The following is a 27,851-nucleotide window of genomic DNA, read 5'->3' on the forward strand; positions in this document are numbered from 1 at the left end:
TACTTTTTTGTTTTTAAGTTATTTTCATGTTTAATAACCATTTCCATTTTCTTTTCCAATGTGTTCATTAGAATCATTTTTCCATGTTTTTATTATATTGGGGTGGTTCCTGGTATATTGTTTACTAGAAAAACATCAAGTTGTAGAAAATATGTGTAGTATGAGCCCAATTTTATAAAGAACCACATTTAATAGCATATGTATTTGTGTGTATATAATATATACAATGAGTGAATATATATTTATGTAGTCATATGTGTATAGATACATATATACATATATGTACATCAGTACACTTACATAATAGCTTAAAATGCATGACAAAGTGACTTCCTCTGGAAGATAAGCTCACAAAGAGTAATCACTGATGTCCATTCTCATTTCATAAACTTGAAGATAGAAGGAATGGGAATGGAAGACTAGAATTTGATGTGTGTTAGATGTTCAATTGTGTATATTTTGGAGATAAAATGAGGCTAATCACTTCAGGGCCATAGAATCAAATTATCATCACATTAATGATAAGTGTGAAACAATGAGGTATAAATTAGAAAAATAATATAATCTACTGAGGCTTTGCGGAGATTTTGTTCTTGTTTGGGGAGAGAAGAATAACATTCAGAACACATGAGTAGCAATTTGAGAGCATATATTTATACTTAATTCTAAGTTGGAAACATGAAGTAAAAATAATATTTCAAATTTGTATTTAGTGTGGACAGTAACACCTAAGTAAGGGCATGAGTTCTGACACTTAATGTTCATTCCTACCTATCACTTATCCTTTTAATATTTCCCTAAAGGTTAGTTTTGCTCTTTGACAGACCTTCTTTCTCAAATCCAAACCTTGAGAAACTCTAGATAACACGCAGCCAAGAAAGCTTCCCCACCCTCTTTCCCTTTGTCCCTCTCTATGCTTATCATTATGAGGGACAGCATGGCTGATACTCTGTTTCATTTCTTTCTTGCATTATGGACAAAAGAGGAAAAAGCTGAGAATAAGCTAGCAATTAGTAACACTTTTCATTTAGAATATTCACAGAAGAAATGAATCTGAATTATGATATGGTAATCATTTTTCTCTGTTTTATAACGAAAACATTAAAAACTCAGCACAAATTATTAGTATGTGTAGCAGTCAATAAAAGTAATACAGAATATTAATAATAACAGATATATTTGTGCAATGACCCAAGCAAGTCTCCTTAATGAAGATCGGATGTTCAATGCATCTTCAGGGAATGGGAAAATGTGATTAGAGGTCAGAAAAGATATCCCTAATATTGGAACTCTCCCTGATTTAAAAAAAAAATTAAAAAAGACTTGCAGGTGACAAAAGATCAGTAGCCAGGTGACTTAACCTTCTTCAGACAGGAGTGAAGCAGATCTGGTATGAAGGTAGCATAGAAACAAGTCCTTTGGCAGTGGGAGTGGCATTGAGGGCCTTTAAATCAGTAAGAGATTTCAGGTTAAAGTTCTGTAAAATGGTAGTCAGGAATAAAAATAGCTCCATGCGGGCAAGTCCTTCTCCAACACAAATCCGTTTTCCTGAAAATAATAAACAGAGATTGTAGTTACTCCTTGTGTGTAACTCTGACTATGACAATCTGTTTATGACTTGCACAAATAGAATATGTAGTAAATATCTGATAAATGATTGAGTGGATAGATAGATGAACGGAAGGATGGATGGATGGATGAGTGGGTGAATGCATGAAACAGATGGATGTATGGATGTTTGTATGGACAAATGAATAAAGAATGAACATACTTGCTATCTTTCTAGCTTCTGATCTTAATAGGCACCCTCCATTCAACAAATATTCATTGAGTGTCAGCTCCATAACAAGCACTTCATTAGGCATTCCCACATTATAACAGCTGTTTTGATATTTTGAGTTTCCATCAGTCTTTATAGAAACACTTGTTTCCTGTTCCAAGCCTGATATTCCATGATCTTTCCTCCAACCCTTCACACCCTCTACTCTCAGCTTTAGCCATACACATACTTTATCAATCTGCAACACACCATGAAGTTCAAGTTTTACATCATATTGTTCCTTCTGGTCAAGGTGTACCTTTGTTATGCTGCACTCAGAACACAGGTCAAATTTCATTTCCTCTTTACACTCTTTACAATCCCCTCAAGTAATAATATCTTACACTGTCTAGGTTTCCACAATGTCATATTAATGTTTTCATTGAAGCATGGATCACATATAATCATTATTCCCTATTTATTTATTTTTCTATTGTGCAAAAATGTGAATTCTTGAAGAGAGGTCTCTGACCTTGTCGACTTGGTATCTACAGTGACAAATATAAAGCAGACATCAAAGGTCACAGGATAAAAGAAGGAGATTCCATGGCCAGAGACTCACCACACAAAATGCAGGTGTGAAAATTCAGCATCCAAGATACATGATCATGATTGGAGGAAGTGCAAGATGGTCTGGAATCACAGCAAAGTATCCTACTACATTCCCAATGTTTCTGTAACCCCACGGTTTTGGCAAAGGTTCTGACATCCTTTATTTAGAGCAAATGTCTTGCCCTGTCATTTATTACCTCCTTGAAAATGCCAGCTGGGTGCTGCGGCTCATGCCTGTAGTTCCAGCACTTTGGGAGGCAGAGGCAGGTGGAACACTTGAGGCCAGGAGTTCAAGGCCAGCCTGGCCAACATGTTGAAACCCTGTCTGTACTAAAACTACAAAAAAATTAGCCAGGCATGGTGGTATGCACCTGCAGTCCCAGCTATTTAGGAGGCTAAGGCATGAAAATTGCCTGAACCCAGGAGGTGGAGGTTGCAATGAGCTGAGATTGTACCACTGCACTCCAGTCTGAGTGACAGAGTGAGACTCTGTCACACAAAAAAAAGTAAAAAGGAAAAGGAAAATGCTATACCTTCTCTTACATTTTCTCTGTCTCCTTTGAGGCAGCTCAGACATCATTTCTGTTATTAGAATGTTGCTTAGCTCATTTTATGCCTCACTGTGAGGCATGAGGAGCAAAAAGCACGCAGGTTCTCCCTCTATTGTCTATCACCCAGAAGCTTGCGATTTCCTCTCTCATGGCCCTAGTTCTACTGAAGTACAATGATCTGCTTCCCTAACTTGGCAGTGAGACTCTTTATAGTCCATTCTGTGCTTATGGTTATTTCTTGTATCCTCAGAGTTCAGCCTATGGGGTGAGGGACACCATGTGGAAGATAGTCAGTGGAGTTGTAGACTTAGATATCTTCCTCATGGCAGGTGATGAAAGTCTAAATGAGTCTCACCTCCTATGTGGAGCTCTTGGGTACCTCAGTGATGTATCTAGTGACAGAATTCAACCAACCTACACTTCAGTGTTCTCAACTGGGAAGAAAGGGGTTAACTCCCCAAAGCCCCACTAATCTATCCCAATAATGAGGTTGTATTATGAGGGTGGAGCACACAAGGATTGGAAGTCATGCTCCTAATCATGGACAAAGAGCAATTCTACCAGCCCCAGAGTAGATGCCACATATGTTCCAATAGATTCCCCCAAATTACCTTGTTCCCTAAAGTACAGATGGGAATGAATTTCCATTACCTGCTGAGAAGGGCATGAAGTTTTCACTTTTCTTAAAGTTGCCACTCTCATCCAGAAAGTGGCCAGGGTCAAATACCTCTGGGTTGGGGAATTCTTTGTCATCGTAAAGCACTGAAGTCAGTGATGGCACTATGTTTGTGCCCTGGAAGTAACAGAACAGATAATATGAGTTATAAAGAAGTCCAGAGTTGAAAAGAAATAGTGGACATCACATAGTCCAATAGCATTTACCTTTAGATGAGGAAACTAAGGTCGACCCAGATACAGTAATAAACAGAAATGGGTTTAAGGCCAGTGGCAGAATGTTGTTAAAGGGCTTCCCAATCATATCTGAAAATTTAAGTACTTGGGCACTTGGGTGCAAGCTTCTGAATTTGTTCTCCCTATCATCAAGCTTGGGCAAAGGTGTGTATCCTCACTTCCTGCTCTAGTTCATCATTTCAGTTTTCACACATCTCATATGTTGAGTATGACTTAAAATGGGAGTCTCTGTTGATGCTGGAAATTTCCAGAGTATCTGTTAATAGGACTTCTGTAAGTAAAAATTTAATCTACTTTAAAATTATATCTTCTAGGATGACAGCAATAAATACAGTAAGAAGTAAACACCATTGAGGGTTTATCATTAACATGAAGTTTGTTTGTCTTTATTCAAAAATATGCAGAAGCTATTCATTCCAGATTAACTCTAACTTAAATCCACAGAAGGAACAATGAAATTTTAAAAATCATTATTTTTTAACAATTCAGGTCAGAATCATCAGGTCAGGCAAGGATCATCAATTAAAGCTAAAACTACTGGGTGTGAGATTTTGGAAGCAGTGTTTTCACACAGTCTTAAAGTACTGTCACAGATTTTTATTAATGACCTACAAAAAAAGCAGAACCTCTGCAATAAAGAGCTCTAGCAATCACCACCTTATTAAATGAGAGACTTAGAATAACCTACAATGGCATATGTAATATTATATGCCCCCACCTGACCAATAACATTCAGTGGGATACTATGTAATTTTCTTGCCAAAATCACAACCAGAATCTAGCTCTATGAAACAGTCACACAAAGCCATCTGAGGAACAGGCTGATGGTTAAATGATTACTGGCTGAGACTCTTCAAAAAGTCAAGATACTGAAAGGAAACAAAGAAGGGAAAGGGACTGTTCTTGATTACAAGAGATTACAAACATGTGATAGCTGAATTATGTGCTGTTCCTTGCCTGGATAGCAAATTTCAAAAGAAAAAAAGCCATAAAATAGTCTAGAAAAGTTGATAAATTTAAATACAGGCTGTATATTAATTAATATAATGTTATTATATTAATAACTCCTGGTTGTGAGTACTGTTATTATTATGTAGAATAAAATTTTTGTTCTTGGGACATATATGCTGAAGTATTGAGGTATAGATAGATCCTAATATTGAGAAATGGAAGTCTCTCTTGGTTGTGTGCTTTAGTGAACACAGAGACAATTCAAGTCCGAACCGTTATAACAAATTGGTGATTAGAGCAAGCGCCAAAACTTCCTAGTAAGTTGCCAATTCTGTCTTTTCCAGACAAGCTTACCAATATCATTGTTTTTCCCATGAAAAGACAACTTTTAGTTATATTATTTTTAATTTAATGATAATAATAAGTGGAATAGAGTAAGCTTATGGCATTGTAACTATAAACCAATACAGAAACTATATGATAGAAGGCATTACAGAGCTAAAAAGACAAAATTTTGTCCCAAGGTTCCAGTGATAGTAGACCCTCAGAGAGCTAAGCTAATATCTGCAGTGAATTTTCAACTGTGTTCACATCATTTCTGAATCAGGACAGGAGGTAAGTTATTCTGACTGCCTATGGGAGAGGAATGAATCTACTCTGGAAGAAGATAAACATCCACTGAAATTCTGCATTTCTTCATATATAATATCTGGTAGTTAGCCATAAGTTTTAAGTATTTCAAGGGTACAACTGAGTGATCACAAAAAGAAAGTGGAAGAAAGGGAAGACAACAAAAACAGACCCACATTACGGAATCATTTTCAAGAAGTTTTGTGCACCCAACATTACCTTGATTTTAAAACCCTGAAAAGAAAATTTTGAGGGAGAAGAACTGGAGACCAACTCTCTTGTAAATAAAAATACAGAAGTCCTGAACAGTATGTAGAAGATTAAATCCAATTGCTCATTTATACTTATGTATATTTAGTGAAGATAGTGAGGCCAATATATAAAATCATACAAACACATTCAGGGAATCAATTTCATAAAATTGTACACATGTTCATCACAAAAATGTATATACAAATAAGACAAGAGGGAAAACTTCCCTAATCTGATAAGGAATATCTACCAAAATCTACTGAAAGCACCATTCTCAATAGTGAAACATTAAACCTCCACCCCTCCCTGCAGATCAGAAATGAAACAAGGATGACTTCTATCATCAATTCTGTTCAACACTATTCTGTTCTGTTTAACACTATTCTGAATATCCTAGCCAGTGCAATAATGCAATAAAGATAAATTAAGGACACAAGAATTGGAAAATAGTAAATAAATAAAATAAATATTAACCCAGGTAGCAGAATAAGGTACATGGAAATTCCAAATGCATCTGCAGACAAAAAATGATTAGTAGTTTGTGATGATTAGTAAATTTAGCAAAGGTGCTAGGTATAATGTCATCAGAATGATAAAATATATTTCCAAATACTGGGTACAAAGAAATGAAAAAGGCACTTTATTTATAAAAACAACAAAACATTATTTATCTAGGAAAAATTCAGCAGAAGAGTTGCAAGTCAGTGCACTGAAAACAAAACATTACTGAGAAAATAGAAGAAAGCCAATAAATTGAGAGCATAATCATATTCATGAATTGAAAGTTTCAACACATTAAGATGGTCTTTCCAAATTGAACTGTAGATTTAATGTAATCCTGATAAAAATCCCAAAACAGTGTTTGGGAAATTGACACCAATATTGTCAACAATTATTTGAAAGTATAAACACAGAGTAGCCCAAACAATATTAAAGATATATATTATACAATTTTATAAATCTTTATAGTCCCAAAAGAAATAGCAGAAAGTCCATCAAGCCACCACATGTATAAGCTTTGTACTTCTCTCATCTTGTGTTGGTAGAGGATTGGAACCACACTGGGAATTTGAGAATTTCAAAAGCACAGAAGTACAATGTAGGAGAAACAAGCTTACCTTAGGGATGAGGTAGTTTCTGAATTTAATGTCAGAGGTCACTGTATGAAGCAAGCCATTGGGGATAAGGTCAATGTATCTCTGGATCTCATGCAATACAGCATCCATGTAAGGCATGTGGCTTCTGTCCTGCATGCAGGGGCTCCTGTGTCTGCCAATTACACGGTCAATCTCTTCCTGGACTTTAGCTGATAAGACACAAGTAAGAGCTGATGAAAAAAGAAGATATGTGGCACATTTGTCATAGCAGTGAATGGCTCATAAACCATCAGGTAGAGGTCCCAACAGCATTACAAACATGATTACATGCCCAGAACCATATAGAGAATTGCCAGAGTATGGATACATACCAGTCTCCTACAAAGTAAGCATCACAATGCATAAGCATGCTCCTATAAATTAGTATACATGACAATTCATAAAAACATAATAAGTTATTTCAAAAATAAACAACATAAGTCAAGAAATTACAGTGCTCACAAAAAGAAAAACAGAAATTCAGTATTACATATATACCAACATAATATATGGGGTTCAAAATTAAACTAATTTTGAACAGTTTAATTTTGAACAATTCAAATTGAATTTGAAATTCAAACAATTCAGTTTGAATTTTGAAGAATTCAAAACTGTAATTTTGAATGAATTTATATATATATATGTATGTGTTTTTGTGTGTTTGTGTAGGAAGGAGGTGTGCAATTAGCTGTGGTACTCTCTTCATTCTTACACTTCCCAAATGTGGCCACTCTGAGCATGCTAGCACTTTCTTCTGAAATTTATATTTATATTTCTAAATAATGACTCTCTGTTTCTATTGTTTTCCTTAACAATTTTTAGACAATATTTAATGGTTTACTGGTATGGGAGATAATAATTTTCATCTCTGTCTTCACCCCATATATAGACACACATCCACAAACTGATATACACACACACACACATATACACATAAACACACACACAATTCTCCTCCCTCTATTTACCAGAATACCTTAGGCCATAATTTCTGGTTATATCAATATTCATTCTTTACATATTTCTACTACATATTTACTCTTTCTTGGTAAGACAAGGATAATATGATTACATTTTGTACTTGGTACTTTCTTGGATTTAACAGTGTCTTTTTACATAAATCATAGTTTTCCATTTTCAAGTTAGAATTGTTTCCAAATGCTCAGGCAGATGTTTCAACCTCCTAGTAATAATTTACAAATCATAGAGAAATCTCAGACTATTGCTCTCCTCTCTTTGGTCCTTGATGTCTCCTCCCACACCTGTGTTATCCACCTGGTCCATTCTGAAGTGCTTGTTTTCTAGGCCTGGTGCCCAGCAGCCTCACTGACACTCTCATTCTCCTACATGAGATTTCCTAATTCCTGGAGATCATGACTTCTGACATGGTTTCTGACACTTGGATGGAACACAATCTCTATTATTAAAGAAAGGGTAAAGTTTGTGGCAAACATTCAAGTCTCAAAATAGCCTTTTTCTATTAATATACAAGGTAATATTTATGCTTGAGAATTCTGATACTGTCTGAATGTTAATCATTTATATATGACCTGATATATCTCTCTGAAAGGTTTTGATTTTCCCTTTAATCCTGGTGTTCTGAAATTCCATGACCCTCTGTCTTGGAGTGGATGTTTTTGTTTCATTCCTTCTAGTGAACATTTGTGGATGAGGTGATATTCAGATACCAAAATACAGAGGTCTTTCCTAGACCTTTGTATTTGGAGAGTTGTTTCCTCTCTGAAGAATACATCTGGCTGATAAATTTCAAGAAGGAAGAGGGTGAACAATTTGAGTCCCTGAATTCAAGGAGGAAACCCTTTCTGTACCTTTCTTTTGAGCCCTACACCTCACACTTTCCTGTCGCTGCCTAGCGTCCCTGAGTACAGAGCTTATTAGGCTCAGTTACTCTAGAGAATGAGCCTCCCTTTTCCTGTGGGGGAACATCAGTTACCTGAAAAAAGGAGCTGTGGAGGAAACCTGGGTGAGAGAGCCTCCTTCTTCAACCTCATTCCCTACCTTTTCTGACCCTCGATACCTCTTATACTGAACCCTATGGTATTGTAGTGATACAGATTAGTGTTTCCTTGTGATAAATTGTCCTCTTCTAACATTTATCAGTTAACTTCTGATATTGAAGTTAAGTTACAACTTCATCCTCTGTGCTGAGTTCATTATCACCCCTCTAACTGCTCGCTGTGTTTCAGAAATTTGTCAAAGACTAGTTGGCTGTTGCCTGTTCCTCTCACTTTTTATTAAAAGGCTAATTCTGATTTCTAATTAGGTTATTGAAATTTCAGTGACATCCTGACACAGGGACAAAAAGTATGTTATCTGCTGCAAAACCGAAACTCTTTAAATATAAATTCTAAAGAAAGGTGGAATTTACTCTAGAGGTAAATTCTAAATAAAAGTTGCTTGCAAAAGATAAAATTATTAACCCTCCTTCAAAAAATTCCTATTTTGGCAAACACCAGTTTTATGAAACATACTTCTGGAATAATAAAATTCCTTAAGTGCATCCTCTGCCTAAATGAAAACACCTTTCCTTTTTTTTATTTTTTTTATTTTTTATTTTATTTTATTTTATTTTTTGAGATGGAGTTTCGCTCTTGTTGCCCAGGTTGGAGTGCAATGGCACAATCTTGGCTCACCGCAACCTCCGCCTCCCGGGTTCAAGTGATTCCCCTATCTCAGTGTCCCGAATAGCTGGGATTACAGACATGCGCCACCATGCCCAGCTAATTTTGTATTTTTAGTAGAGACTGGGTTTCTGGTCTCAAACTCCCAACCTCAAGCGATCCGCTCACCTCAGCCTCCCAAAGTGCTGGGATTACAAGTGTGAGCCACTGCACCCGGCCCAAAACACCTTTTTTATTAGTCTAACTTTTTAGATTACTTCCTAGACTGAAATTTACCTCAGGAAGTCTCACTAAAATGATAGGATTTCCACTTTTGCTTCAGGAAAGAGAGTTTTCATTTTCCTACCCTAGCATTAGAGCATGGAATTAAAAAAAAAAAAAGAATGAGAAAAGGATATCTTCAATAATGTACCTACTGTTCAAAGTGGACTTCTGTAATAAAACCAACATTCAGTCTCAGGACAATTTATGCTGGCTCTGCTTACCACTAATTACCTCCACTGAAATCCTGACACCACCAGAGCTCTATTGCTTTTGCTACTGCCACACTGTTTTACTGCTCTCAGTCTCCTCCTCCATTGTGCAAAGATGTCTTTCTTAATCATGTCATTAAATTTAGACTGATTACAGCTAGTGACAGAGAAGTTTAAAAAATGAAGCTTCTTTAAGAGAAACAGGGTGGAGGACACTGGCACCATCTTCTCAGCATTGTTCTGAAACTCACTTTGTTCATCATCTGTGGTCCTACCTGTGACCTCTGGGTGCTTCAGCAGGAGCAGGAGTCCATATCTCAGAGTGGTGCTTGTTGTGTGTGTTCCAGCAACAAACAGGTCAAATACAGTGCTAACCAAGTTTTCAATAGTGAATTCAGACTGTTGGTTGTCCTTTTCCTAGAAATAATTTCATGCAATTATCTGACAAATTATGTGCCAGCATATTTAATTACACTGGATTTTTTGAAACTCATGTCATAAAATTAGACAAAAAAAGAGACTGGAGAGTACAGTATTAGACAAAACAATGGTATGGTAGGTATGGTATGGTATGGTATGGTATGGTATGGTATGGTATGGTATGGTATGGTATGGTATATGGTATGGCAGAAACAGTGTATCAGTTGACCCAAACTTCATTTCCTGCCCTGTTTTCCCAGCTTGCCCATGAATTCCATTCATGAAACTCTTTGCTGCTTAGGTTAGCCACACATCATATTATTTTTCCAAATATATATATGCAGAAGCATTTTGGTGCACTGTCTTTGTACAATTTGTGTTATATAACAGAATATTACAGACTAGGAACTTTATAAAGAAAATAAATTTGTTTCTCATGGTTCTGAAGCCTGGGAAGGTCAGGAGCATTGCACTGGCCTCTGGCAATGGCCTTCATGCTGTGTCATTACATGGCAAAAGGTAGAAAGGCACGGAAGGGTAAGTGAGTGAGCCAGAGAAGGCCAAACAATTTTATTAGGCTCCACCTAATAAACTGGCATTCAGTTTTTACACATGAACTTGAGGGGATACATGCAAACCATAGTATGAGTCTTCTATTTACTCCTTCTTACTCAAGAGACAGATGTGAAGGAGGTGTTAGGATAAACATCATCTTGGGACATGACTACTTAAATCATAAAAATGAAGGCTTCTTATATGATTTGGATCTGCATTCCTACCCAAATGTCATGTTGAATTGTAATCCCCAGTGTTGAAGGTAGGACCTGGTGGGAAGTGATTGGATCATGGAGGCAGATTTCTTGCTTGGTACTATGTCACAATAGTGAGTGAGTTGACATAAGATCTGGTTGTTTAAAACTGTGTGGCACCTCCCCTTTTTCTCTCTGTTCCAGCTATGTAAGACATGTCTGCTTCCCCTTCACCTTCTGCCATAATTGTAAGCTTCCTGAGGCCTCCCCAGAAGCCAAGCAGATGCTGCCATGCTTCCTGTACAATCTATGAAACCATAAGTCTGTTAAAACTCTTCTCTTTATAAATGATCCAGTATCGGATATTTCTTTATAGCAATGCAAGAATGGGTTAATACAGCTTCAATACTAAATATGGTGAAAATAATCTAAAACACTTGGCTCTATGATGCTTCAGGAATACCATATTATTTCTAGTTTGACCCACCATAAAACTATTTGTATTTGAGATAAAGGAATCCACTGTTTAGTTAAGCCATTATTTACTATTTTTTCTTATTAGTAAATGAATATAATTTTAGTTAATAGAAATAGGTAATTTAGGTCCATATCATGGAAGGTGTTACAAGCCTGAATCATGAGTTTGCAATTGTCTTCTTCTGTCAAAAATTTACATAGGCTCAATATTGCCTAGAGACTCATTATGAAGCTAAAATTGTGTGTAAACACTAATGTGATGACAAAACCTAGAATGAAATATAGTGAAAGGGACACAATTCACAAAGACAAGATTAGGACAGCAAAATTATAATCCAGATAGAAGGCAACCTGCAACTTTTTCTAGGGAACAAGTTCAGAAACGAATAGGAATATAAAAAGTGAAGAGAAATGGCAATCATTAAGACAGAGTTTTGAGGCACCACCTGCCCATAAAGGGTAAAGAAGAAAACAGTAGGGATAATGCAGATAGATGCCAAGGCTAAGGGACTAACTGAATGAAGTGCTCATTAGTTGAAAGTCAAGATAGAGAAAGTAATTGGCAAAGATAAGTAGTTTCTTTTAGGACTGAGATGATATGACACAGAATTGACAATAAAGAGGCAGTCTTTAATATTGAGTACAGGGAATCATAAATATACCAATATATTACTTTCTAACCAATCCCTAGGCCAGCCTTACTTTGATAATATTTTTATAATCTACAGGTGACATGTGACATGTCTAATATTATGTAATAAACACCATTAAGATAAAACAAATACTCTCAAAACCTATACTTGCTAGACAAAGATAGTCATCTCCCTTGGTACCAACAGCTTCATGGTTTTCTAAACTCATGAAGGTAAAGTTACTTTTAAGTCACAGCCAGGCACAGTGGCTCACGCCTGTAATCACAGCATTTTAGGAGGCTGAGGCAGGTGGATCACTCAAGGTCAGGAGTTCAAGATCAGCCTGGCCAATATGGTGAAACCCCATTTCTACATTTTTTTTAAATACCCAGGCATGGTGGCAGGCACCTGTAATCCCAGCTACTCAGGAGGCTGAGGAAGGGTAATCACTTGAACCCAAGAGGCAGAAGCTGCAGGGAACCAAGATCATACCACTGCACTCCAGCCTGGCAACAGAGCCAGATTGTGTCTCAAAAAAATTACTGTTAGTAAGAAAAGCATTATGCTCATAAACTAATATTAATATGTCAATTCTGTTGAAGTGAATTTGGAGATTTTCAGGTAATATGCACATAGCCTATAATAATTAAGCTAGACTATACAAAACAATGTTTGAAGAAATTAAGAAAATCTAAATACATGGAAGGATATTTATTTCATAGATTGAAATGCTAATATTCTTATGGTGGCATTACTGGGGTAATGTCACAATTACTGGGAAGTTCAGGAATCAATGGCTGCACTAAAGCAACCATTGACCCTGCATAATCTGTCTGAAGAAATTATTTTGGGACTCTAAAGCCTAGTCAAACAATTGTAGCACCCAGGGAAGTAAGGGATAAAGAAAGCAACTGGTAAGTTTCAGTAAATTTGGCATCTTTCATAGAGGCTAACATCCCTTATAGCTGTTACATGGCAATTTGGGGAACAGTGTACTGTGTGGCCAGTGCAGTTTCTTGGTTCCAAACTGGACAACAGAAACATTTTCCTTCAAAAATCGGGGTTGTATCGTTTGATTGTTGATGAAATAGTACAGAGGCTGGCCAATGTTTCAATCCCCATGGGCTCAAGCGACTTCCCCAGTGACATTACATGTGATGAATTAAAGAGAAAAAACTTTTCTCTTTTATTTTTTGTCCTTTTGATGCTTAATCCAGGGACTTAAGAAAACCTTTGTCAGATCATTACCTGACTGTAGAAATAACAGTACAATGACTTAAGTGATCACATAAGACAAAAAATACAGTCTTTGCAATAATATTTTGGAAAAGTCACTAAACAAATTGATGACTGAAGCATTCATCAAGCAACATCAGCAATGGCTAGACGATGAAAACATCTTATTTTCAGGTTTAATGCCTTACAATATGTGAAATGTCTACTTCTCAACAAAAATTACGTAGCATATAAAGAATCAAGTAATATAGTGCATTAGCAACTAAAAAAGGAATTTGACAGAAACCATCCCAGAGGAAGCCCAGACATTGGACTTACTAAAAAAACCTTTAAATATCTAACATTTCCTCAGAGAGCTGAAGAAAATGATGTGCAAGGAATGATATAACAGAAATTTTCAGGGAAACTACTACAAAAGAAACAAAATATACCAGGAAAGAAGTCAAGAAGGAATCAAAAGTTTCAGTAGATAAAAAATGATCAGACAAAAATAGGGCAATATTGTAGAAATTGAGGGAAAAATAAAGATACAAAAAAAATTTAAAATAGCATTATAGCAGAAATAAGTCCTTTGATGTAGCTTATCACTTTCATTGTAAATGGAAATACTAAGGGCACATAGCATGACTGAATTTGCCATTTAAAATACAGGTCTGGAAGGAATGGGCTCTTTAATAGAAAGTTATATGCTGTCTATAAGAGGCTCACCTTATACCAAAAGAAACAATAATCCTGAAAGCAAAAAATAGAAAACTATTTTCCATGCAAATTTTGGCTGAAGCAAGATGGAATGGCTATATTAATACCACAAAAAGATTTTATGCTAAAATTCTTAAGATAAGCAAATAAAGGTATTTTCTGTTGGAATCAAGGATGAATTCATCACAAAGATATAAAATTATTAATGTGTGTGCACCAATCAATACACGTCTAAAATATGTGACACAAAATTTGGCAGCATTGAAGGGACAAATAGATTTCACACAAAAATAGTGAGAAATTTCAGTACCAAATTTTCACTAATAAAACATCTAGACAAAAGATTAATGGGAAACAGAAGACTTCAACAACACTAGATATTACTATACCTGACAAACATATAGAGAATATTTTATTCAACAACAGTAGTATATACAACTTCTCAAGTGCAACTTTATCCAGGTAGAGAATAAACACTTTTGAATAATTTTTAAGACCAAAATCATACAAAATATCTTCTCAAGCCACAACATAATGGACTTAGAAATCAGTAACAGGAAGAAAATTAAATATCAAACAACATGGTGTTTAACAACCAGTGTGTTAAAGAAAAAAAATTATTAGGGAAATTAGAAAATATTGAGAGATAAATGAAAATAAACACTAAATTATCAAAATAATGATACACAACAAAAGAAGTTCTTGGAAGAAAATTTACAGCAGTAGACATCTACATTTAAAAAGAAACAAGTGCTTGAATCAACATTACAACCTAGGAACTAGCAAAAGAATATCAAACTAAACTCAAAGACAATAAATGGAAGCAGAGATAAATGAAAAAAGATAATTAAGTCCAATAGATTCTGGCAATACAACAAACAATGACACCAAATATTGGTTCTCTGAAAAGATCAACAAAATTGACAAATGTCTAGCAAGACAGACCAAATAAAAAGAAAAAGAGAAGACACCAATAACTAAACTCAAAAATGAGAGCAGGGACATTACCACTAAAGCCTCTCTTTATTTAGGTCATCTAATTTATTGGTGTACAATTGTTTATAGTAATCTTTTATAATCCTTATTATTTCTTATTTACCCTTCTATGGATTACAAATCCTCTCACAGTTTGATATCCGCCAGCTTCTTATTACTTTCTCTTTGTGTATGTTGTAGATCCTTCCAATGATCTCTCTGCTAGGTTCCATTACTCTCCCCTTACTCCATCTGGGCTATGATTATTCACTTGTAATTTTGGTTCTCCTTTCTGCAGAGAATCGGTCACTGACATCTGTTGTCAGCCAACTGGAGAAGCACTCTGATGCCTCAAGCTGTGGACAGATCTGTGGGATGTGCAGTGGCTTGGCTCTGTTCTTAGCTCCAGAGAAGAGCAATGTTGGGCAGAGCAGGACCAAGCTGACCTGTCCCCTGGTCCCCTAGCAGCAGGTGCAAGCACAACCTCTGATGAGGTTGGCAGAGGACTAATAGACACTCTGTGAGGTTTCCTTGGTAATAAATAGCCTTAGTGTGGTGGTTTTCTCATATGTCAGCTGTAGTAGTAATGTACTAGGCATGTGAACAGGCTCAAGACTTCCTGTCCAGCTGGGGTGATGTGAATAATGGTGTTAGCTGAGGTCACACAAAATATTTTTCCTTCCCAAAAGCTGTGCTATTGTGTCAGCAGATGTTGTAATGGGCTGTGTGTATTGGCCTCTGGCCAGTAGGCGGTACTTGCAAAAGACAGCCAGCATCAGTGGTAGCTATGAGATTTGTAGTTGGCTTCTGTTACCCAGGGGAACATGTAGAAGAATGAAATCGAATGCCTATCTCTTACCATAAACAAAAATTAACTCAAGATGGATTAAAATCTCAAATCTAAGACTTGAGACCATAAAAATTCTGGATGAAAACCTATGAAAAACTCTTCCAGACATTGGCCTAGGCTAATAATTTAAGCAATTTCAACAATAACAACAATTGACAATGGGACTTAATTAACTAAAAGAACTTCCACACAGCAAAAGCAACTATGAGCAGAATAACTAGACAACTTGTAGAATAGAAAAAAATATCTGTAAACTATACCTCCAACAAAAATCTAATATCCAAAATCTACAAGGAACTCAAACAAATCAACAAGAAAAAAAAAACAAATAATCCCAAGAAAAAGTAGACAGGCAAGTCACAGCAGCTCACTCCTATCATCCCAGAATGTTGGGATGCCAAGGCAGAAGGAGCACGTGAGCCCAGGAGTTCGAGACCAGCCTGGGCAATATGGTGAACCTTTATATCTACAAAAAGAAAAAAGAAAAAATTTAGTGGGACATAGTGGCACATGGCTGTAGTCTGAGCTGCTCAGGAAGCTGAGGGAGTGGAAGGATCATTTGAGCCCCAAAGATTGAGGCTGCAGTGAGCTGTGAGCAAACCACTGTACTTCAGCCTGGGCAACAGAATATACACTGTCTCAGGAAAAAAAAAAAAAAAAGAAAGAAAAAAAAACTGGGCAAATGGCATGAGCAGATATTTCTCAATAGAAGATATACAAATGGCAAACAAACATATTAATTTTTTTGAAGTTCAACATCACCAGTAACCAGGGAAATGCAAATCAAAATGACAATGAGGCACCACATTTACCCTAGTCAGAATGACCATTATTAAAAAGTCAAAAAAACAATAGACGTTGGTGTGGGTACAGAGAAAAGGAACACTTATACACTGCTGGTGGGAATGTAGAATAGTATAACCTCTATGGAAAACAGTATAGAAATTTCTCAGACAACCAAAAGTAGATCTATTATTCAATCCAGGAACCCCACTCTTGGTTATCTACCCAAAGGAAAAGAAGTCATTATATCAAAAAGACACCTGCACATGCCTGTTTATTGCAACACAATTTACAATTGCAAAGATATGGAGTAAATTTAAGTGCCCATTAACTTAAGAGTGAATGAAAAAATAAGACATATTATAAGTGAGAACATGCAGTATTTGATTTTTCATTCTTGAGTTACTTCACTTGGTATAACAGCCTCCAATTCCATCCAAGTTGCCACAAAAGACATTATTTTATTCTTTTTATGGTAGAGTGGTAGCATGAATGAACTATGCAGTTATCATGCTATGTGAAAAAGTCCAGTCACAAAAGACAAATATCGTATGATTGTATTTTTATGAAGTACCTAAAACAGTTAAATTCATAGACACAGAAAACAGGATGTTTTGGTTTGTTAGAATGGTTGCTAGGGGCTGGGAGGAGGGAGAAATTGTACATTGGGTATAGAGTTTCTATTTTGCAAGATGAAGTAATTCTGGAAATAGAGGTGATGGTTGTAAAACAATGTGAATGTACTTAATGTCCCTAAATTATGCATTTAAAATGTCTGATATAGCAACTTGTATGTTATGCATATTTTGACACACTTTTCAAAAATGTTTAAGGCTTATATACATCATGACAAAGTAGAATCTATACCAGAAATGCAAGAGTGGTTCAACAAGAAAATCAATCACTTTAATACATCACATTATTAGCATGAAAGGAAAGAAACAATATGATTATCTCAAGAGAAGCAGAAAAAGCATAGGACAAAATTCAACACTCTTCAGGGTAAAATCACCCAAAAACTATGGACACAAGGAAAATTCATTATCATAATAAAATATATTTATAAAAACTCCAAAGGTACTTCATACTAAATTGTGAAAGTCTAAAAGCTTATGCCCTAAAATCAGGGAGGAAAAAAAAAATGTATACACTTTCACCACTACTATTCAGCGTAGTACTTAAAGTCCAAACCAGAACAATTAGGCAACCAAAAGATATAAAAGGCATTTAGATAACAAAGGAAGATGTAAAACTATTTCTATTTAAAGATAACAGGATTCTATATAAAGATAAGTCCATACAATTCACACCAAAAAACTAGAGCTAATAAGTTATATTAGTCCATTCTCATGCTGCTAATAAAAACATATCTGAGACTTGGTAATTTATAAAGAAAAGAGGTTTAATTGGCTAGGGATGCCTCAGGAAACTTACAGTCATGGTGGAAGGGAAAGCAAGAGGATATGTTTATGTCCTTCTTCCCAAGGCAGCAGGAAGGAGAAGAATGAGAGCTGAGCAAAGGGGGAAACCCCTTATAACACCATGAGATCTCAAGAGAACTTACTCACTATCATGGAAATATCATGGGGGAAACTGCTCCCATGATTCAGTTACCTCCTTCCAGGTCCCTCCCACCACATGCGGGGAATATGGGAACTATAATTCAAGATGAGATTTGGGTGGGGACACAGACAAACCATATCATAAATGTTTTACGCAAAATCTCAGAGTATAAGATCAATGCAAAACTCAGCTGTGCCCCAGCAATGAACAATCTGAAAATGAAATCAAGGAAATAATTACATTTGCAATAGCATGCAAAGGAATGAAAGCTCTAAAAATCTATAAACAAGGAGGTGAAAGATTCTCACACTGAAAATAATCAAACGTTGCCTAAAACAATATAAAAATATCTAAATAATAAAAAAACTCATACTCTAGGGTTGAAAGACATAAGATTGTTAAGATGGCAATGCTCCCCAAAGTAATGTAAAGATTCAGTGTAATCACTATTAAAATTCTAATGGCCTGTTTTGCAGAAATGGGAAAATCAATCCAGAATTTATATGCAACTACAGGGAATAGAATCAATTTCCAACTTGAAAACTTCAAAACAAAGCTATATTAGTGAAAGCAGTGTGGTACTGGCATAAGGAAAGACAAGATTAATGGAATAAAATTTAAATCCCAACATAAATGTAAACATCTAAAAGGTAAAATCCCAAACATAAATGTAAAAATGAAAATAGTGTGGTACTGGCACAAGGAAAGAGAAGAACAATGGAATAAAATTTAAATCCCAAACATAACTGTAAACATCAATAGCCAGTTCATTTTCAACAAGCATCCCAAGACCATTCAGTCTAAAGGAAGAGTTTCTTCAACAAACAGTGCTGCAACAATTTGATAACCAAATGCAAAAGAATGAAGTTAGACTCCTACTTCATTCCATATGCAAAATATAACTGAAAGTGGATGAAAAACTCAAATATGAGTTAAAACTATAAAATTCTTAGAATAAAACATAGGGGTAAATATTAATGCCTTCAGATTTGGCAATGAATTCATAGATTTGACACTAAAGTAATGAAAGATTAAATAGATAAACTGGACTTTAGAAAAGTAAAATGCTTTTGTACATCAAATCAAAAAATAGAGAAAAAAGGAAACAAACAAAATAAATAAAATAATAAAACTAAAATGTTTGTACATCAAAGAACATAATTAAGAATGTGAAATCACAACCTACAGAATGGAAGAAACTATTTTTCTTATCATACATACATAGGGATTTAATGTTCAGAATGCACAAATAATTCTTACAGTTCAACAATAAAATGATAAGCAACTCAATTAAAGAATGCACAAAGGATTTGAATAACATTTCTATAAAGGACATATGAAAATAGGAAAAAATATATGAAAAGATGTTCATTTTTCATTGGTCATTAAGTATATATAAGTCAAAATCACAATGAAATTCCACTTTTCACTGACACAAAATACTGTAAAATTAAAAAATATTAACAGATGGAAAAATAGGAACCCTCAAATATTGCCAGTGGAATTGTAAAATGGTGCATTCAGTTTACAAATGTTAATTGCTTCTCAAAAAATTAGACATAAAATTACCACATGACCCAGAATTAACACTCCTAGGACTATACCCAAGGAAAATGAAAGTATGTCCATGAAGAAACTTATAACAAATATACATAGCAGCATTATTTATAAAAGCCATAAGATGAAAATAACACAAATATACACCAACAGATGAATAATAAACAAATTGTTATGTGTACATGTATAATGGAATATTAGCCACAAAAAAACAAAAATGCTGACACATGCTACAACTTTTTGGAGCCTCCATGTCATTATGGTAAGTGAAAGAAGTCAGAAACAAAGGTCACATATGCTAGCAATAGAGAAATCCATAGAGACAGAAAGCAGATTACTATTTACTACATGATGAGGTGGGAATGAGATGTGATCATTTAATGACTATAGTATATTTTTACAGAGTGATAAGTTTTGAAAGTAAAGAGAGCTGTTAATTGCACAACATTGTGATTACATTAAATACCAATAAAGTATACACTTTAAATTGGATAATGTAGGGATTGTGAATTCCACCTCAATCTTTAAATGTCATAATTCATTGAATCAATCTACAGATTTAATGCAATTCTTGTCAAAATCCCAACTGAATTCTTTGGGGAAATGAACAAGCTTATCTTAAAATTCATGTGGAGACTCAACGAACCCGAAATAAACCAAATAGTCTTCAGAAGAACAAACTTGGCCGGGTGTGGTGGCACATGCCTGTAATCCCAGCACTCTGGGAGGCAGAGGCAGGCCAATCACAACGTCAAGAGATTGAGACCATCCTGGCCAACGTGGTGAAATCCTGTTTCTACTAAAAATACAAATATTAGCTGGGCGTGGTGGTGTGCATCTGTAGTCCCAGCTACTCGGGAGGCTGAGGCAGGAAAGGCACTTGAACCTGGGAGTCAGAAGTTGCAATGAGCCAGGATTATGCCACTGCACTCCAGGCTGGCAATAGAGCGAGACTCCATCTCAAAAGAAAAGTAAAAATACAAATAAAAATTAAAAAAATAAAAGAACAAACTTTGAGGACTCTCATTTCTTGATTTTAAAACTTGATACTATGGTATCAAACTATTGCATTTAAGATGTAGCTATAGTAATTTATCTATAGTAATTCAGTATAGTAATTCAGCTATAGTAATTAAGATTTCAAAATGATGTATTACCGGCATAAGGACAGAAATAGATCAATTGGGAAGAATTGGGAGCCCACAAACAAACTTTCCCCTTTATAATCCATTGGTGTTTGGTAAGATTGCCAAGACAATTCAGTAGGAACAAAAAGAGTTTGTTCAATAAACAGTGCAGTGACAACAGGATTCATGCTTACAGGTTACCTGAGAGACACCAACCTCTAACTCCTTATTGGTGCAAATTCACTTTAGGTTGCACCAAATTCAGGTTTCTCTGTTCCATCCACCTACTCTTTCTTACCATATACCTCTCCACAAACTACTCAACCCATCTGAAACCTCTCCCCTGTTCCTTACTGTGAATAATTTAAGGTATATTTCAATCTATGGGACATTCAGGAAGTCCACCTTGGTTAAGCCATTCTTTTCCATTCTCACATACATTATGTGTAATGATAATGCCCATATTCAATTTATGGTAATATTTTATATTTGCTACCTCATTTGTAATTGCTTCCCTTTGGCTGCAGTGTCCATTCTATTCTCCTCTGGTAGATTATTTTTATTTGAAGAAGAATGTCAATGTATTCTAGCCATTTGATAATCTTATGTTTTCCATGATGTTTACTGCAGACACATAAATACTATATATTCTTAAAATGCTAATCAAGCATTATGGGTCTGACCATTTAAACATTCCTAATAATTAGAGAAGGATTTAATGAAGCACGAAATGGAAAAGAAATCAAAATGCTGATCTGTTGCAAACATCTTACCTGCTCCATTTTAATCAGGAAGCAATCAATAAAGTCCCGAGGATTGTTAATGTCCAGTGATTCTTGGTGTTCTTTTACTTTCTCCAAAATATAACTTTTTGTAAAAGCACCATTTTTAAGGAATTTGTTGTGAGTCCCTGGGAAGTAATCGATGAGAAAAGGAAAAATATTGCAAACCTAAAAAAAAAATTATTAAATATAAACACATCATAAAGACATATGTACCATATACCAAGTCCTGATTAGAAATTATAGCTATAAATATGAATAATATATGGTATAGATCTTAATGGGTAAATTTTTATTGTGAATGTACAGCAGTTCTCTCTACTCACAGAAAGATTTGAGGGAGAAAATTCTGACCAGAGAATAGAAAATGAGAGTTATTTTCTATATAATACATTATTTTTATTGAATAAAAGTATCTTTATGTCAATTTTCTCATTTTTACAACAATTCTTGCCTACAACCTTGAAATATAAGACGGTATAAAGTACTATGATTCACATTTTGTAGATGACACCAATGTTAAGGGAGTTTGGTCAACGTGACTGGAGCACAAAGATAGTCCCTGCTATTTTCATTTCTACATAGCAGCCTCAAAAATGGAACAAGTATTTTAGAAATTGGAGGCACTCAAAGATACCTTGAATCCCAACTGTACACCTAAGCAGTTAAGTGACTTCCGTAGGATCACACAGCTATTATTCAGGCAGAGCCTAGGGCATGCTAGCTCAGCACAGGGTAAAATTGGGATGTTTGTTTCTGGTTCATACACTATAAAGCCAATTATTTTGTCATTCCTAATCCAGTTACCTCATCAGCCAGGATCCCAAATGGAGCACCAAACACCCCTGCCCTACTCAGTGTTTTCTGGTAGCTTCTAGGGTCACCTATATCTATCTATATATATATATATACACACACACACACATATATATACACACACACATATATACACACATACATATACACACACACACACACACACACACATATATATATATATATATATATTTTTTTTTTTTTTTTTTTTTTTTCTTGAGACAGAGTCTCGCTCTGTTGCCCAGGCTGGAGTGCAGTGGTGCAATCTCGGCTCACTGCAAGCTCTCCCTCCTGGGCTCACACCATTCTCCTGCCTCAGCCTCCTCCTGAGTAGTTAGCACGACAGGCGCCCGCCACTGCGCCCGGCTAATTTTTGTATTTTTAGTAGAAACGGGGTTTCACCTTGTTAGCCAGGATGGTCTCGATTTCCTGACCTCGCGATCCGCCTGCCTCGGCCTCCCAAAATGCTGGGATTACAGGCGTGAGCCACCGCGCCTGGCTTATTCTTTCTTCTTGAAGGAGATATTCCCTTCCCAAATTAGGATATTTCTGCCAAGTAGTATGGTGAAGAGGTCTCTAAGTGTGAACTGGAGGACGAAACTAGTGAGTAATGGAAGCCTTCAGAAAAGGCCCAGATGTCCATGGAATGACATGGGCATGTTTTTGGGTGGTCATCAAAGTACAGAAACACGGCTTTGGGGTTTAGTAGGAAAGCCACGAGTCGGGAAGCTAACAGACTTGAAAGCCAGGCCAATATTCAGGCATTAAGTTTCTTTGTGTAAAATGAAAGGCTCAGTCATCTTTCCCAGATGTTTACTTGAGGACTGTGGCGATCAAACATGCACTTCAAGGATTAGTTCACACAGAATTTTGGACTTAAAAGAAAAGACAGTGATTTTTTGGGAAGATAAAATCCTGGCCTCACCTGGATCCATGGGGTGCTTGCAATCCTGAAGTTCTCGTTGAATCTTTCCATTAAGGTAAGAAAATTCTTATCTTCATACTGAAATCGATTTTGGAAAACGATGGAGCAGATCACATTGCAGGGAGCACAGCCCAGGATGAAAGTGGAATCACAGGGTGAGGCTAAAGGATTGGAAACAACTTTAAAATTCAATTAAAATATAAATAACTTTAAAATATGCATTTGTTAAGATGTAAAGGAAATTTAGAAATTGTAAGCAATTCCTGACAAATTCCTCTTGCACCCCAAAAATAAAAATCAGCATGTGTGAAATCAGCGCATCAGTTTTACCTGAAATCTGAGTGGAGCATAACAACCTAGATCGTTAAAGACTGGCATTTCATATGTGGCAATTCACACCCACTGCCTTTATTTAAACCCTTATAACCCAAGGTGTCTGCTATTTTGGAATTAAAAGAAGACGTTCTAAAAACTCTAATTGCGTTTTTCAAGCAGAATCACATCTGTCTGGAAAGCCTGTGGACAATAAAGCACAAAGGGAGAGAAAAGTTGAGGACCTAGAAACTTTTTATACATAATAAATAGCTAAAAGAATTGTGTTACATTAGTAAAGAGGAACTAAAGTTAGAGAGACTGTGGGTGAATTCACGTGGTTAAAGAAAAAAAAAATGTAAAAAGCAGAATATGTCCATGTTATACGAGAAGAAAAACTAATATAAATGAACTATAAACATGAAAGTGATTTTCTTATCCAAAAAATAAAATGAAAACTTTTTATTTCGATATAAATCCCAGTAAGGCAAACAAAAAGTAAAAGTAAATTGATAATGGAGACTTTTTATTTCTTATTTCAATGTTTAAAACAATGAATTTCATTTCTTAGGAACTATTGTTTATTATTCCCAGTCATGCTCCAAATTTAATTCATTTGGACAAAACCACTCTTGAAGATTCTGGGACATTGTTCCATATAGCCATCAAGATAAGCATGTTTTAATAAATTTTTAAATTTTCACCATATGTTAGAGTAAGTATATCATTTTATGGGTAAATAAATTATAAGAAAGGTTTTCTTTTTTAGTAGGGGGGGTTCTCTAAGTGAAATTGTTGTAATCAAGTGATGAATAAACTTTATATGTAAGGAGTTCCCAAATTCACATCTATATATCCTAAATAAGGTGAAGTAAATTGAAAGTGTTCTAAATAAATGGAAGGACATTAAACAACAGGAAACCTGTTGAGTTAGCTGCTTTCAAGCTGGGTTCCTGTAAACATAACAGTGTTCTAAGCTTTCAGAAAAAGTTTTATTGTAGCTGAGGGCATGGAGGGTAATTTCAGAAGCCTTGAGGATTGTATGTGTGCATGTGTTTATGTGTTTACTGAGGTAAAATTTGATTTTCAGTCTTTCCATTCACTGCGCTTAGAAGAGATAATTTTTTAAAAGTTAATTTGGAATCCTGGCTGATATTCAGATTCACTGTGACAAGCCCTTCATAGGTAAGTAGAGTTGGCACGGGGAAGAAAGGAATTACCATAAATGTCCAAGCTAAAATCCAATAAACAAGAGGAAAAGATAAGCAAAACTGAAAGCAGAGCCTAATTACATTTAAGAAAAACAGAATAAAGAGTTATTCACAATAGTTAAACAGATCATTTATAAATTGGTATTTATATATTTTGCTGAAACATACCATAGCATATGCTTACTCAAAATTTATAAATTGCTATAATAAGTAATGGTTAATAAAAAATAATTAATCCTGATATTTTCCAAATAATATCGTATTTCCTGAGAAATAACAACTGAGAACTGCACTGAGATACAATTAAACAGGTAAAACCATACATAGTATCACCACTGGCCAAAACTATAGGCATGGACCTGGGAGAAATCCCCAGACATGTCAGTGAGTTTGACCATATGAATAAAGTTCAGTTAAATGAAAGCACATGTCACTTGGTTCACGGTCCATAAGGGTGTGATGGGGGTAATTCCCACCATGTTCACTAGCCAAGTATTTTCTGGTGAAATGTTCTGAAAGCTGGAACCCAGGTTTATGCTATAGGGGAAACATTGCTGTTTAATGCTTTTCAAAAATGAACTGAAGACCTGCATTTATGATTTCTAATTTGAAAACAAGGAAACAAAATTGAGGAGAAAACAGGATTAAATGACCTTTTATACCCACACTGTGTGCATTATCATGCCTGTACACCCACAAAGACACACACAAGCTCCCTTTTCTCTCTGCTTTAAACCTCCCTCCACCACTCGGGGGCTGACAACCAGGATGCTCAATGAAGATCTGACCATCCTTGAAATGTACCAAGAACATCCTTAGTAAAGAGAGCTGACTGTTAAGGTCAGTGATGCAGAGTAGAGTCACTCACCATTGGTTTTTCTCAACTCCTCCACAATACAGCGGGCTTCCTTTTGAACGCAGTCCTCAATGCTTCTCTTACCCATCCCAAAATTTCGCAAGGTCAAAAGAGAGAAACGCCGCATCTCTTTCCATCTCTTTCCAGTGCTGAAAATGATTCCTAACAAAAAAAGAACAGAAACTAGGAGGGGATTCTCAGGTAAAGAAGATGAAGATGAAACTCAACAGCCATTCAGATGGGCTAAGCTCTGCCTTCAAGTCTCTGCTTTTCATCCTCCTAACCCTAATTACCAATGCTGACACAGGCACCTGCACACCTACCATGCCCTTTCTGACTTCTTTCAATTAGTGGCAAAGCACCTCTCTCGGAAAACTCCTCTCCATGATCAATCAGGGCTTCCTTCAGAGCTTCATATCCATGCAAAACCACAGTGGGCTTTAGGCCAAAATACACAGTGAACACAGGGCCGTAGAGTTTTGAGAACTGGGAAAGGAGATGCAAATAGCAGCAAAATAAGTGGCTGTTTGGTTCAAATATTATGTATGATTCAGACTGATATTATCATTGTATAGTTTAATGTTTATATTTATTACACACAGATTTGATATTTCTGAATTTTATACATAAATGTGATAGTGATTGTTATAGCTGCCATTTTAGATGGCCTGTGACATGCCGTGTAATGACCCAGGCAATTGGTACACAAGTCACGGTTCATCCTCACTTTAACACATTCAGCACATTTATTCACCCTGTTTTATAAATAAAGAAACGGAGGTCAGGAGAACTCCAAATTCATTTTCAGAGTCCCACAGGTAGTCTATAGAAGCTCCAAACTGGAACTTCTGCTAATTTAAACTCTGATGCCTGAGCAATTTATCAGTCCCCCGTGTCCACCTTGAGACCAATACCCAGCTGACAATTTTAGTGTCACCTGGAAGGCTCCAACAGTAAGGATTCTGACTCAGCAGTCCTGTGATGAACACTAGTAATCCATATTTTATAAGGCACTCCAGGTGATTCTAATGCCAAGTCAAGTTTCTAACTGCTACTACTGCCAATACAGAAAAAGTAAGCACCACAGAGACAGAAACAGGACATTCAGCATCTGCTGGAAGAACAATGTCTTCCATCCTCCAGCAACCTTAGCCACAGATGGCAGCTTTATGCAGAATTCAAAAGAACTCTGTTACCACCAATTGGTCCCTGACTGAATATGTCTTTCTTTCATCTACTTATGTTGATCCTGAACCCATAGCTGTTGCCTTCACATTAAGCATTAGTTTATTCTTCAGAGAAACTTCAATTTTCATAGCAATTCTGAATAAAACATATGATTAATAGAATAGATGACTTATTGGATGACATCTTTAAACTCATACACTTTCCTTACAATTTACCTTCAGCCAAAAATTAGAGCAAAGTGGTATGAAGCAAAAAAGAGAACCATCACTCCAAACTTTTTCCACTATATTGATTTGATTCTACCGTATACTGACCAAAATGTTTCTCCACTCACAAAATGCACTAACTCATCCCACTATTTCCCACAATGACAGAATGGAAAAGACAAGAGAAATAGCAAAGTTTGCAGGGAGTATTTTGCTTTACAGTGATCCATTTTAATAGTGTGGTACCAGGAATATATTTTATTTAAAAATAGAAGTCAAAGAACTTACTCTTTTCAAGTCACTGGAGGAATATAAAGCATACTTACATTGCTGAAAGATTTGCTGATATTCCTAATATCTAACTGTAGGATATTTCCAATAATAGGGAGAGGAGTGGGGCCAGGAGGGAGCTTCCCTCTCCCAGAGCTCTGTCTCCAGAGTGAAAAGAGAAGCAAACAGGAGAGACAGAGCACCAGGACCACAAAAGGATCCATTGAAGCCTTCTCTTCTTACTAAGACAACTGGCAGCTTGCACTGCAAGCCTTTTATATCTCTCCCCGCTAATTCAG

At 35.9% G+C, this 27,851-nt stretch overlaps 1 protein-coding gene across 2 annotated transcripts; it reads right to left on the reverse strand.

Moving 5' to 3' along the window:
• Nucleotides 1-86: 86 nt before the first annotated feature.
• CYP2C93 (cytochrome P450 family 2 subfamily C member 93) lies at nt 87-27,851 on the reverse strand. Of its 2 annotated transcripts, NM_001245956.1 has the most exon segments (9): nt 1,321-1,548; nt 3,574-3,715; nt 6,786-6,973; nt 10,194-10,335; nt 21,760-21,936; nt 23,510-23,670; nt 25,901-26,050; nt 26,212-26,374; nt 27,609-27,792. In NM_001245956.1, coding segments are annotated over 9 exon segments (1,473 nt in total). In that variant the 5' UTR covers nt 27,777-27,792; the 3' UTR covers nt 1,321-1,366.

Source organism: Macaca mulatta, chromosome 9 (assembly GCF_049350105.2).
Source record: "Macaca mulatta isolate MMU2019108-1 chromosome 9, T2T-MMU8v2.0, whole genome shotgun sequence".
Taxonomy (NCBI): Eukaryota; Metazoa; Chordata; class Mammalia; order Primates; family Cercopithecidae; genus Macaca; species Macaca mulatta.

What these genes read in the sequence shown, in the direction of transcription:
- CYP2C93 (XM_077944841.1), bottom strand. Translation starts at nt 27,776, where the DNA reads ATGGATCCTTTTGTGGTCCTGGTGCTCTGTCTCTCCTGTTTGCTTCTC. An exon ending in TCAGCAAATCTTTCAGCAAT is followed by an intron (nt 26,375 to 27,608) that starts GTAAGTATGCTT and finishes CTCCTTTCCCAG; the next exon opens with TTCTCAAAACTCTACGGCCC. An exon ending in GGAGTTGAGAAAAACCAATG is followed by an intron (nt 23,671 to 25,900) that starts GTGAGTGACTCT and finishes CCAATCCTTTAG; the next exon opens with CCTCACCCTGTGATTCCACT.